This window comes from Eptesicus fuscus, chromosome 16 (genome assembly GCF_027574615.1).
Source record: "Eptesicus fuscus isolate TK198812 chromosome 16, DD_ASM_mEF_20220401, whole genome shotgun sequence".
Classification (NCBI taxonomy): Eukaryota; Metazoa; Chordata; class Mammalia; order Chiroptera; family Vespertilionidae; genus Eptesicus; species Eptesicus fuscus.
The window spans coordinates 9,822,485-9,836,146 of NC_072488.1; the positions used below are offsets into that span (position 1 = coordinate 9,822,485).

At 36.7% G+C, this 13,662-nt stretch overlaps 1 protein-coding gene across 1 annotated transcript in view; it reads right to left on the reverse strand.

The window, feature by feature from the left end:
• ATAD2B (ATPase family AAA domain containing 2B) overlaps positions 1-13,662 on the reverse strand; it is a 117,306-nt gene that overhangs the window by 73,331 nt on the left and 30,313 nt on the right. Inside the window, exons 9-13 of the mRNA XM_054727877.1 lie at positions 11,749-11,847; positions 9,473-9,584; positions 7,267-7,382; positions 5,394-5,568; positions 2,374-2,462 (exon numbers count right to left, since the gene is read on the reverse strand). Of these exons, the coding sequence (XP_054583852.1) occupies positions 2,374-2,462; positions 5,394-5,568; positions 7,267-7,382; positions 9,473-9,584; positions 11,749-11,847 (591 nt within the window). The remainder of the gene's footprint in view (positions 1-2,373; positions 2,463-5,393; positions 5,569-7,266; positions 7,383-9,472; positions 9,585-11,748; positions 11,848-13,662) is intronic.

Sequence of the window (13,662 nt, forward strand, 5' to 3'; positions counted from 1 at the left end):
TCACTTGTGAAATGTGCCTCTTTGGAAAACAGCCTGAGAGTTCTTTCAACTACTAAACATAGAGTTACCATATGACCCAACAATGTCCACACAAAAAATAATGTTCATAGTAGCTTTATTCATAACAGCCAAAAAGTCGAAGCAGCTCAACGTCCATCAACTGGAAAAATGGACAAATATAATGTGGCATATCCATACAATAGATTATTTGTCAATAAAAATAAATGAAGTACTGACAGATGCTACAACATGGATGAACCTTGAAAACACTGTGCTAAATGAAAAAGAAAAAAAAAAGCCAGCTACGAAAGACTGCAAATTATATGATTGCATTTTTATGAAAAGTCTAAAATGGGCATATCTATAGCAAGTCAAAGTATGTTAGTGATTGCCTAGGACTTGGTGGGGGACAAGCGAGAGGTTGGAGAGTGATGGCTAAAAGACATAAGGATTCTTTCTGGGGAAATGAAAATGTTCAATAATTGGTTGTGGTAATGGTTACACAACTCTGTAAATACACTGGAAGCCACTGAACCATATAGTTTAAATGAGTAAACTGTATATATGAACATATCTGAATCATACAGTTTAAATGAGTGAACTGTATATTTATCTCAATAAAGCTGTTTCTGAAAAAAAAAAAAGAATAAGAAATATATCAGTCTTTTAATAGCAATCTTGGGTAGGGGTAATGTCTGCCAATTTATATTTTGTTTAGAGTTCCTACAGAATTACATTTGCATTATTATAATTTTAGACATTTTTTTTAGAATGGCTATCATTGTAACTAAATTCAACTCAAAATTATTTTAGATTTTTAAACTATGCTTTCAACATTACTGAATAGAAATGTTTCATGTCTAATTATAAGATAAACCATAATTCTAGTAACAATGGTCTTCTTAGTGTTTTCCAACTGTTCTCACTTCTATTCTTACTGCTAACACCAGTGTGAAATAACTTCTCCAATATGCTCAACATGTTAAAGAAATCATTCTTGCTCCTAAATAAACTGTTCCACCTGTTTCCCAAATCTATAAATGAGACCAAAATGCTAGAGACCCAATATACATGCATGCGGAGGATTTGTGCTTATTCTTATCTGTTGAATAACTGAAAATAAATGACATAAGTGCCTCACTCAAGATATAAGGGGTGAGAAATAAGCATCCTTAAGTATAAGTTCATATTTAATCTCAAACTTTTCCTTAGTATATTCCAATCACCGGGAGCATTTCAAATGTTTGTTAGGATTTTTTTTTAAGATTTTTTTTATTGATTTTTAGAGAAAGAGGAGGGGAAAGGGAAAAAAAGAAACATCGATGTGAGGGCAGTATATCGATCAGCTACCTCCTGTATGCCCCTTACTAGGGATCGAGCCTACAACCCAGGCATGTGCCCTGACCAGGAATGAACCAGCAACCTTTCCATGCACAGGAGGACGCCCAACCAACTAAGCCACACTGGCCAGACCTGTTTGTTAGGATTTATCAACATTTTTAAGTGTTTTGTACAGGATTATCAGAAGACAAAGTTTTAAACATGACCAAAAACAGAATTACACCCTACCTTAAATTCTACCAAAAGTTTCCTTTAATTTAAAATTTTTAATTACCAGCTCCTGGATCAAAATTCTCTAGTAATCCCTATTATGTTTAAAATAAAGTCTAAATGACTTAAATACTATATTTGAGATCTACTTGCCTGCCCTAACCCTTCTATATTATCTTCTAAAAGAATTTGTATCATCTTTCAAATATGGACTTAAAAATCCAACTGGAATTGTTTTATAAAGTGTGAAGAAGAATTAGTTTTATTTTTTCACCAAATAGATACCCAATTTTCCCAGCATTATTTATTTAAAAGGCCATTCTTTCCCAAGAGCACTAAACTGCCTATTTTATTATATACATATTTAATTTAAATACATTTTTATTGATTTTAGAGAGAGAGGGACAGAGAAACATTGATGTGGAAAAAAAACATCAATCAGCTGCCTCCTGCATGCCCCATACTGAGGATCGAGCCCACAACCTGGGCATGTGCCCTGAATGGGAATTGAAAGGGCACAGGACGACATTCAACCAACTCAGCCACAACTCTGCTCTTGTAGTGCAGAAGCAGCCATATATAATGGAAAAAGGAATAAACACAGCTGTGTTCCAATAAAACATCACTTACAAAAACAGGCAGGAGGCTAGATTTGCCCCACAGGTCATGCATGGTTTGCTGACCCCTGTGCTAACTGAAAAAGATCTTCCTTAAGGACATAGATGACATGTTATAAGCCTCAAAGCACTCATCCAAGGGCTAAGGCTAAATACTGTGTCAATGAGTGAAAAGAATCTAACATAATCAGATTAGAAAAATTACCTGTGAATCTGATCTTGTCTGCTAGAGCGAACTGGAGCTAATCCATCTATTTCATCAAAAAATATTATAGAAGGTCTCATCAAATATGCCTAGTATAAAAAGAAAAGAGTTATTTATTGTATTACTGTCCATTTTTTATAATTACTGTGTTTTCTTAATAGCTAATATAAGCAAATGATACAACATGCATCAGGTAAGAAAGATTACATAAGTAAAAAGGAAATCTCCTTATCCCCCCTTTCCTTTTTACTTATGTAATATCCAACCACAGGTCTACAGGCATCTACTGTTCTCAGTTTTATTCTTTGATATGTATTATTTATTCACATACACAACAAATGTCTTTTTAAACATACTATTTTTGTTTTATTTCATGCATTTAAGTCATTGAACAATGTCAGCATTTCCAAGTTAATTCTTCCCTCATCCACCAATGTTATTTTATATTTATATATTTCAATTATTATTAAACTAGAGGCCCAATGCACGAAATTCATGCACTGGTAGGGTCCCTAGCAGCTGCAGCAGGCCAGGGCCTCCCTCCCTTCCCACAGCCCCGCCTCTTGGTCGAACTCCCAGGAGAGGGGACAATATACATACTACACTTTTATTATATAGGATTCTCTTAAAGCATACAGGCTGAAATGTTTGACTTCCCAATAAACACTGAGCACCATGAAGGTAAGAATTTTTCTATATTCCTCTTTCTAGATCCATTATCTAAACACAGCAGTTTTTAATACTGTCATATTTGAAGTGTTTTACTAATTACAAAGAACTTTGACACACAATGGGCATTCAATGAATGCTTATTAAAAGAATTGTTTTTATTTCATGTGAATTTCCTTACACACAATGAAATATAAGTTGCATTGCCAAATATGAATGACTTCATTCATTAATTCAAACAATCCAAAGTGAACTTACAGGAGGACTCTTATTACAAGTATTAGAAAATAATATTTTTAAGTACTTATCCTATCTAATAAAAGAGTAATATGCAAATTGACTGTACCTCCTCTACACCCACAAGCCACACCCACCAGCCAATCAGGAGCAAGTATGCAAATTAGCCCAATCAAGATGGCTGCAGCCACGGAGAGAGCAGGAGGCTTGGGTTTCCCCAGCAATGGAGGAAGCCAAGCTTTCCGCCTGTCCTGGCCAGCCCAGGCCTCCGCTCAAGGCTACAAAGTTTCAATTATAGAAGATAAATAAATCCCAACAAAAATGGTGGCAGCCATGGAGCTGGAGAGAGCAGGAGGCTTGAGTTGCCCCCGGCGATGGAGGAAGCCAAGCTTCCGCAGGCCTGGCCTCTGCTCAAGGCTACAAAGTTTCAATTATAGAAGATAAATAAATCCCAACAAAAATGGCTACGGCCACAGAGCGAGCAGGAGGCTTGGCTCCGCTCAAGGCTACAAAGTTTCAATTATAGAAGATAAATAAATCCCAGATACCAGGGCCTCCGCTTGGGTCACCAGGGGACGTGGCTGGCCTGCAAACCACCACAGGCCCCTCACCCAGGCCGGCCCACGCCCCAAGGGAACCCCCACCCTGATCCGGGACACCCTTCAGGGCAAACCAGCCAGGCCCCACCCGTGCACCAGGCCTCTATTCTATCTAATCCTATCTAATAAAAGAATAATATGCAAATTGACAGTCACTCCAACACACAAGATGCCTGCCCCCATGTGGTCAAAGATGACTGCCCCCATGTGGACTCAAGATGGCCGCCAAAAGATGGCCAGCAGGGAAGGGCAGTTGGGAGGGACCAGGTCTGCAAGGGAGTGCAGTTGTGGGCGATCAGGCCAGCAGGGGAGGGCAGTTGGGAGGGACCAGGCCTTCAAGGGAGGGCAGTTTGGGGCAATGAAGCCTGCAGGGGAGGGCAGTTAGGGGTGACCAGGCCAGCAGAGGAGGAAAGTTGGGAGTGACCGGGCCTGCAGGGAAGGGCAGTTTGGGGGGACCCAGGCCTGCAGGGGAGAGCAGTTGGGGGGGGGACCAGGCCTGCAGGTGAGGGCAGTTAGGGGTGACCAGGCCTGCAAGGGAGGGCAGTTAGGGGCAAACAGGCTGGCAGGGGAGCAGTTAAGCATCAATCAGACTGGCAGGGGAGTGGTTAGGGGGTGATCAGGCTGGCAGGCAGAAGCGGTTAAGGGCAATCAGGAAGGCAGGCAGGCAAGCAGTTGGGAGCCAGCGGTCCTGGATTGTGAGAGGGATGTCCGACTGCCCGTATAGACCCGATCCCGATAGGATCGGGCCTAAACGGGCAGTCAGACATCCCTCGAGGGGTCCCAGATTGGAGAGGGTGCAGGCTGGGCTGAGGGACACACACCCCCGTGCACAAATTTCGTGCACCAGGCCTCTAGTTACATATAAATAGTAAAGATAGCCTAGATAATATTCATTCACCTTAATATTTTATTTTTTAAGTAAATTTCATTGATTTTTAGAGAAAGAAAGGGGGAGAGAGAGAGAGAAACCTCAATCAGTAGCCTCCCGCATACACCCCAACTGGAAATCAAACCCACAACCACGGCATGTGCCCTGACCAGAATCGAACCTGCCACCCCTCAGTGAATGGGACAACACTCCAACCAACTGAACCACACTAGTCAGGGCTCACCTTATTCTTGTAAAAGCATTCACTTATTGCTGAATTATTTCAGAACCACATTTACAACTGATGAAAATAAATACTATACTGTTTTGTGTGATTTCATGTTAAGCTTTTTTTGCTATTTCCTGAATTAGACTACAATCTAATGATAAATATGTTATAACCAGCGTTTCCAAAAGCATCTAACATGGTATTAGGTGCCTAGTAGCCACCTCAATAAATGTGTTGTGAGTCAACTTAAATTAGTACTAGTAAAACTGCTATTAAATACCTCTTTGCCATTCAAATTCAGATTATTGATCCTAAATTTCATATACTGATTGGAGAATATGCCTCCTCAAGAACAGTTTGTATTTACAGACTAAGTGCATCAAATATGCTAAAGAAGATATTCTCTGATTTTACTTACCTGATCAAAAAGAAGCCTAAGTTGCCGTTCTGATTCACCCACCCACTTGCTCAGACAGTCTGCTCCTTTTCGCATAAAAAAAGCCACCTTTTTGTCTCCTTGACTGCACTCATTAGCTAGTGCTCTGGCAACCAAGGTTTTACCTGTGCCAGGAGGTCCATAAAACAAACAGCCCCTAGAGGAATAAAAAATTAATAAATGTTATCACCACCACTAATAGCCAATACAAAAGGATACATCTCTCATATAATTTTGTATTTATATTATAATTATTAGACAAAAATAAAACTTTTGTAGTACATAGACAAACGTTTCCCTTCGCTGAGTGTCCTCAAGGATGTTCTCAAAGCACCAAGCTTTGATAGGCCAAAAAATACAGTTAAATCAGAATAGAGAATAATTTGGCAAGATACATCAAAATTTTAAATGTTTTTCCCTGTGACCTACCAATTTCACATCTTAGAATATGTCATATAGAAATACTCAAAAGAATGTTATTTTTAAAATTTTTTTTAAATGTATTTTTATTTATTTCAGAAATGAAGGCAGAGGAAGAGGGAAATAGGAACATCAATGTTAAGAGAGTATCATTGATCGGCTGCCTCCTGCATGCCCCCCACTGGGGATCAAGACTGCAACCCAGGCATATATGGCCTGGCCTGGTCAATGCTTAACCACTGAGCCAAGCCGGCCAGGCTAAAAATTTTTAAATGGATGTTCAACAGAGCAGATTCTAATTGTGAAAAACTAAAAAAAATTAAATGCCATTTAGTAATAAGGGACAGATATATTGTTACATCTATAAAATAAAACACTAGTATAGTATCAAATAATATGTAATTACTAATATGGAAGGTGTCTAGAATATATTATAGAGTAAAAACCAAAGTTATGTAAGAATATTGAATAATCTCATTTATATTAAAAGTTTATATATGCATAATATAGACAAAACATAAATTTAATATATGCACAGATGTATAAAAGAAATCTATAACAAATATACAAAATTGTTCATCCCTAAAGAGTAGAATTACTTTCTGTTTGTGACACTTGCTCCTTATAACTCTCTGTTTTGTTTATCCCAAGGCTATACTAAAAGTAATAATTATTTTTAAAATTCAATTTACATTATATAAAAAACAAATAAATTGCTATCATGATTTTTAAAAGCCAATGTAGAATTATAGGCTAACTTTTTAAATGACTCAAATAGAAGATGACTGTTTTTTCTAATTTATCTTTATTGTTGAAAGTATTACAGATGTCTCCTGAAGATGACTCTTTAATAGATTTTCTACATCCTTAAACACATGGAAAATAAATTAGAACCAAATCTGAATAAAAACCTCCTACTAAATAAAAAGGAACATTTAGCAGTTTAATCTAACAGTCTATAAATATACATCTTTAGAATATTTTATTCTGCTCAATTTCCTTTAAAACAATTTCTTAGCCTTTTTCTAATATTTAATCACCTCATGATCAACCACAACTAAAATGATCATGAAAATAAATTATCAAGCTTGCCATTTCAAAAATACCCCATCAAGTCAAATAAAGACTTCATTGAAATTGTGCTTCCGAAGATTAAACAACACAGAGCATCAAACTCAATGCTATTAGAAAGCCAAATCAAGGAAAATATCTGGGCAATTCACTTGTATATTAAAGACCTGATTTGTGCCTGACCGTTAAATGCTAAGGTGTAAATTTCAAGAACATAGTACCACAGCCTTAGAGCACTAAAAAACAAATTTTCCTTCTTAATTCTTATTGCTAGAACACATCAAATAAATACATATGAAATATTTATACTTATAATTATTTACTAATTGAAATTTTATAAATTAACAGTAATAACAATACTTACCTTGGAGGCTGAATTTTAAATTTTTCAAAAATTTCTGGATATAATAGTGGAAATACTACCATTTCCTTTAGTGCATGAATATGATGGCTCAATCCACCTATGCTATCAAACCGTACCTTGGAAAGAAGGGGGAAAGTTTTAACATAAAATAATTTTATCTGTTTATAGATTTTTTTTTAATATATGAGACAGTTTTATGATTTAGAAATACATGTCTGAGTAGAAACTGTTGAACGTAAAGTTAAAAAAACTTACACTTTTGAAATAAGTGTAGAAAAATAAAGTTGGCAGTAAAACTCAAGTGTACATGTCAGTCCAGCCAAATAAAGCTATCAGTCTTTAATCTCATAGTAACTAAGGACAAGAGCAATGCCCAGTCTAACACTTTAATGGCTATCTATACAAAATACTATGTTATGTATGCACGCTAATAATTTAAATGCCTTTCAAAATATCATCTATCACATGCATTCTCAGCAGGGGCAACTTCACCCCCAAGGGGTCAAAAATTGGTCCAGGAGTAGGGTAACAAAAATCTTTGCTATTACAATGGTTTGTAACCCACCAAAGCTCAACTTTACCTGACAAAAATCTTAATCTTTAACACAAATTTACCTAAAGAGAAATTTAATTTTTGTCATTACGGGACAACAATTAAAAAAAAAAAAAAAAACAGTTTGAGAAACACCGGTCTCCCACAAGATGCAACAGAGATTATTCCTCCCACCTCTAACAGTTTAAATACCTAAAACAGTTTGTAAATTAAACAAACTGGATAAAAGAAAGTGCTTGAAGAAAATAGTGCCAAAATGTTAGCAGTGATTGCCTTTGACCAGTGGGTTCTAGGAGAGTTCTTTCCTTGATTTTTTATTCTGTTATGGTACTTGAAAATGTTCTACAATGAATATTTTACTATGATAGACAACACTTAAGTAATCTAAAAAAATAGAGTTTAAATAAAAAAACTCTCTAAAAGTAGCTAAATTTTCTTGCATATGATATCATACTTTAAAGAAGTAAGTTAACTCTAATTAACTGGCAGAGATGCCTAAAATTAACTAGATTCAAGAGAGCAAGGTGCTGGTAAACCAAATAAGCAAAGATCATTAAGTAAAATCCTCTGAGAATGTGAACTACTAGATTTGACTCTCTGAAATGTCCTTAGGTCCTCACTAATAAAGATTTTCCCCTATGACTTCAGATTGGAGGTAGCTAACATTTCCTTTTCAAATATATACACAACTCCATTTGATAACTTAAGTCTATCATGTGAGAATTGGTTAAATTATGTTGAATAGAAAGGTTTATGGAAATAATCAAATATATTCTATAATAACCTTATTCCCAAGTATCCTCGCAGAAAAGATTCTACCAACAGTAAGAATCTACCATGTCTTCTAAGTCTTGTCTCTCTCTGCACACCACATATATTTCCTGGGTGCTTATTAGCCATTTTCCATAGTAACCTCAGCTATCTTTATGTGGTTGACCCATATCTGAAGTTCTAGCCCAGATATTTCGCCTTAATGCCAAAACTAAATAAACAATTTCCTACAAGTTACTTCAATTTGTGATATGCCACAGATACCTAAGCATGTCTATAACTAACTAAATCAATCTTCACACCTCAAATACATATTTCTTCTATTATGCCTCCTACCTCAGAGAATGAAGCCATGCATTACCTCATCCAATCTCTTAAGCCAGAAACCTGGGTAAAATATTCAACTTGTTTCTCTCCCTCATTCCCCAAAAACAATTAATTCATCAATTTCTGTCATGCCAAATTCTCTACTGAATTACTGCATCATAGACAGAGTGATCTATCTAAAATGCAAATCTGATCTGGAAACCTAAGCAGCAGCTTCAACAATAACCCATTGCCTAATCATGGTTTATGGGGATCAGCCTCATTTCCTAACCATTTTTCACTATATGCTCTAGCAACAGTGAAATGAAAAAAAAAAAGGGGGGGGGGGGGGAAACTTGAGTAGACATCATATGTGATCAGAGTGCTAGGTTCCAATATATATACATACATACATACATACACACACATACACACACACACACACACACACACACACTAATAATGGTGATATCTAGATTTTTCTGCATTTATTGTGTGTTGGTTTAGAAACAAGACATGACCTTTTTTTAAAAAAAAAAAAAAAGGTACTTCTAGAAAAACATCTCCAAAACTTACTGATTTATCAATGTTCATTGGATCAACATCAGCCAAGCTTGCGCCCACTTTGACACGTTCTCGGAGAATACCACTAGCTAAATCTTCTGTTCTTAAATTCATAGGCAAACACCTGAAATTCATAAAAAATTCAAGTTTCACATTTTTAATGTCAAAATAAGTTTAAATCTCTAACACATTTTCACCTTTCTCCTTTTTATCATAAACCAGAAAATAACATCAAAAGACTCCATATTTTTAAACTACTTTTTCTAAAAATTTTTCAACAAACCAAAAATAAACATATTCACTAGATAAAACAAACAAAGGCCAATAATCTATTTGTCCAAAAAGGCCAATCTATTCCAACTTAGAAAACTTAATCTAACTGATATTCTATATTATCTATAATAATAAAAGCATAATATGCTAATTAGACCGGACAGCCGAACGACCTTCTGGACATCATTCTGGACGTCCTTCCAGACGAATCCATAGAGACGGGGGCCTAGGCAGAGGCAGTCAGGGGCAATCAGGCAGGCAGACGAGCAGTTAGGGGTGATCAGGCAGGCAGAGTGGTTAGGGGCGATCAGGCAGGCCAGTGGTTAGGGGAGATCAGGCAGGCAGGCGAGCGGTTAGGGGTGATCAGGCAGGCAGGCAGGCAGAGTGGTTAGGGGCGATCAGGCAAGCAGACAGAGGCGGTAGGGGCGATCACGCAGGCAGACAGGCCAGCGGGTAGGAGCCAGTGGTCCCAGATTGCAAGAGGGATGTCCCCTGAGGGGTCCCAGATTGCAAGAGGGTGAAGGCCAGGCTGAGGGACACATATGTACTATAATATATAGCACTAACTGAACTCAAGCTTCACTATGATATTTAAACTTATCCTCAGATATTATGTGAATATGTCTACTCAATTTACATGACTGAAGAAATTTTTTGCCCTTTTATTCAAAGGAAACCAAGTTTAGACCACATTTTGAGAACTAAGCTTAATCTTTTGTGTAACTAACTTAAAATTAATCTTTAGCTACCTAAAACCATATATTGTATTATTTAATTTTACTACCTTAAGAAAATATAATCTACTCTCTCTTTTAACCTTGGGTAAACACCAAAAAATTACAAACAGCCTCAAAAAAGTATAGCTTCTATAATGAATGTAACTTTGATAACATTTCTGAGTGCTACCTTCTCTCAAAAACATATTTCCAAAGCAGGTATCAGAATAGTTCAGATTAAATAGGCATTAAGTTCTTTTATTTAAACTTAGATTTTCTCTTATATTTTCTTTCCATCATCTACATAAAGAATTTATTGTCTGCATACAATCTACACTAGTCCAAACTAGTTTCCAACACCTGCCAAATAAAAACTTGGTATTTCTATAACAAATATACAACAACAAATTATAGAAATGCTTTGCCAAATGTAAACTTTAATTACTTTTTTTTTTTTTACATTTTATTGATTTTTTACAGAGAGGAAGAGAGAGGGATAGAGAGCTAGAAACATCGATGAGAGAGAATCATCGACCAGCTGCCTCCTGCACACCCCCTACCAGGGATGTGCCCGCAGCCAATGTACATGCCCTTGACCGGAATCGAACCTGGGACCTTTCAGTCCGCAGACCGACGCTCTATCCATTGAGCCAAACCGGTTTCGGCCAAATGTAAACTTTTAATTATATCTTTAGTATTATAAGATAAGTTAGAACATTAACTCAAATTTTAAAAAATAAATTATAATTTGAAGCGCTAATTATTTACTAAACAAAATACTGATTCTCTTCCCCAGTGAAAATTTTGAGGTTTCAGGAAGCCATGTAGTAATCAGTCACTTAACCTAGCTGGGCAAACACCACCAGAGGCACATATTCAACCAAAAGTAAAACAAATTTCCCAATAAAAAGACAAGGGCTCCTGACCTAATTTTATTAGAAGCCAAGTCTTACTCTGAGTGCGATCATTATAAGCATCTAAAATCAGCCTCACTGTATGAATTTGGGATAGAGGAAAGGTATGGAGAAAAATATTGCCATAGAGGTTGGCCTCTCCCCTGTGGCTCTTCTTTCTTTACTTTGCACATACCATTTTACTGAATACTTATACAGCAAATAACCCAAGGTCAGATGTCTCCTCTAAGAATTATAAGTAAAAGCCAATCAGCACATTAGGCTAAAATATGTGTTGAGTATCAGTGTTAGCAAAATGCTAGTACAGATAAGAATCCCATTCAAAATATAAAAACTGTTCTTCCTTTTTTCTGTCAGAGAAAACAACGGTAAAAAAATTACTAACCTATTTCTCGCTCTTGCCATACTCTTTGATTTCCTTCTTTCAAAACGTTCTTCGTCAGAAGAAGTTGTGTCACTACTATGAATAGCATGCTTCTTTCTCCTATTTAAAGAGAGTAAAGTCAAAAAAAGAAAAAGAAAAATAAAGAAAAAGAGAGTAAAGTCCTTAAAATCATTACAGTAGCAAATGGCTTTTAAATACATATTATAAGCATCACATTTACAATTAGCTTAGTAGAAAATACACACATTCATCCATTCACTCAGAAATAGTTATCAAGCTCCTTGCACTCATTCAGTATATATATAATGAGGTATAAACATAGTAACTTCCACAGAGAAAAAGAAAAGAAAGAAGAATAGGGAGCCCACAACTTTTTAAATAGAGTAGTTCAGGAAGACACACGTATACATATAAAATGACAATTACGCAAGCATATTCATTACATCATATTTTACAATAGCAAAAGAGTGAAAGCAACCTGACTCTTAATAAAGGACTAGTTTTAAAATTATACTATATCTACAAATATAATATTATGCAACTATAACATAAATGTGAAATTTCACAATACTGAAAAGACAGTTAAAATGAATTAAGTGAAAAAACCAGGTGCAGGATAATGTACACAGTACATTTTATGTAAAAAGAAGGGGTAGCAATTGATATGTGTATTTGCATATACAGGGTATCCCAAAAATTAGAGATACACTTTGAATAATTATAAAGGCAGTGTTTATTAAAATACATTTCATTTTCAAAATGTAATCGAATCTACAGACATTGTTTGTTTTGTCAATGCCTGTTTTCAAACTGTCCATTCTGGTCCAGGCACTGCTGATAACACAAAGCAATGGAATTGCAAACATCCAGAAACATTTCATTTGGTAGTTGAGTGCATTCTCCTTCAATGGCTACTCTCAATTCAGTGACAGTTGCTCATTTTGTAGTGTAGACTTTATTAAGTATCCCCATTTTAAAAAGTCTAGAGGTGTGAGGTCTGGTGAATAAGGAGGGTATTCTACAAGACCCCTTCATCCAATCCACGTGTTTGGCAAGATCTCATCAAGGTAGGATCTTAAATCACAATGGTAGTGCGGGAGAGCCCCATCTTGCTGAAAATAAAACTCCTCATCTTCAAAGACCTCTCTAATGAGGAAGGAGCCTGATTCCTCGCAGGGCCATGTGATTTCACCTTCAACCATGGGTTCTGTTGTTGCTGGGCATTGTAGCCCCGAATCTGGTTTACTGCACTTGCATTTGCATTCTACACCCTGTACAATAGCAACTTTGCAGAGTGCCCTCTCACACTTCAGGACCCCTCAGGGGATGTCAGGGAGTAGGTTTTGGCCCGATCCACCTGCCGGAGGGACCCTGCTCACTCCGCAGGTGCCCTTCAAGCCCCTGCACCGTACCAGGTGCGGCTGGCTGGGGAGGGACCCCAGGAGGTTGCCTCCAGGGCATGTCCGGCATGTCCGGCCTGTCTCGCCCAGTCACGCCCCCACTGGCCACCTTCTAATTAATTTCCTTTCAATGTGCACAAATCCGTCCACCAGGCCACTAGTACTGTAATAACTGTGTGTGATGCCAAATGGGTATCTGAGTTATCAGGGCGGAGGGAGGAGGTTATTTATAAATTATATAACTGTCTAACCACTATGCTGTATACCAAAAACTAACATAAAATATATCAAATATCAACTATAATAGAGAAATAAAATTGAAAAAGAAAGAAAAATGCTATTTAGTCCCTCACTGGCATTATCATTTACACTATCAATACCTATACTGTAATTATAAGGCACTACATTATGTATGATTTAAAGGATATCTACACTAATAAAAGAGAAAGATACAAATTGACTGTACCTTCATGACGCCCACCAGCCAATCAGGAATGAGTATGCAATTTAACCC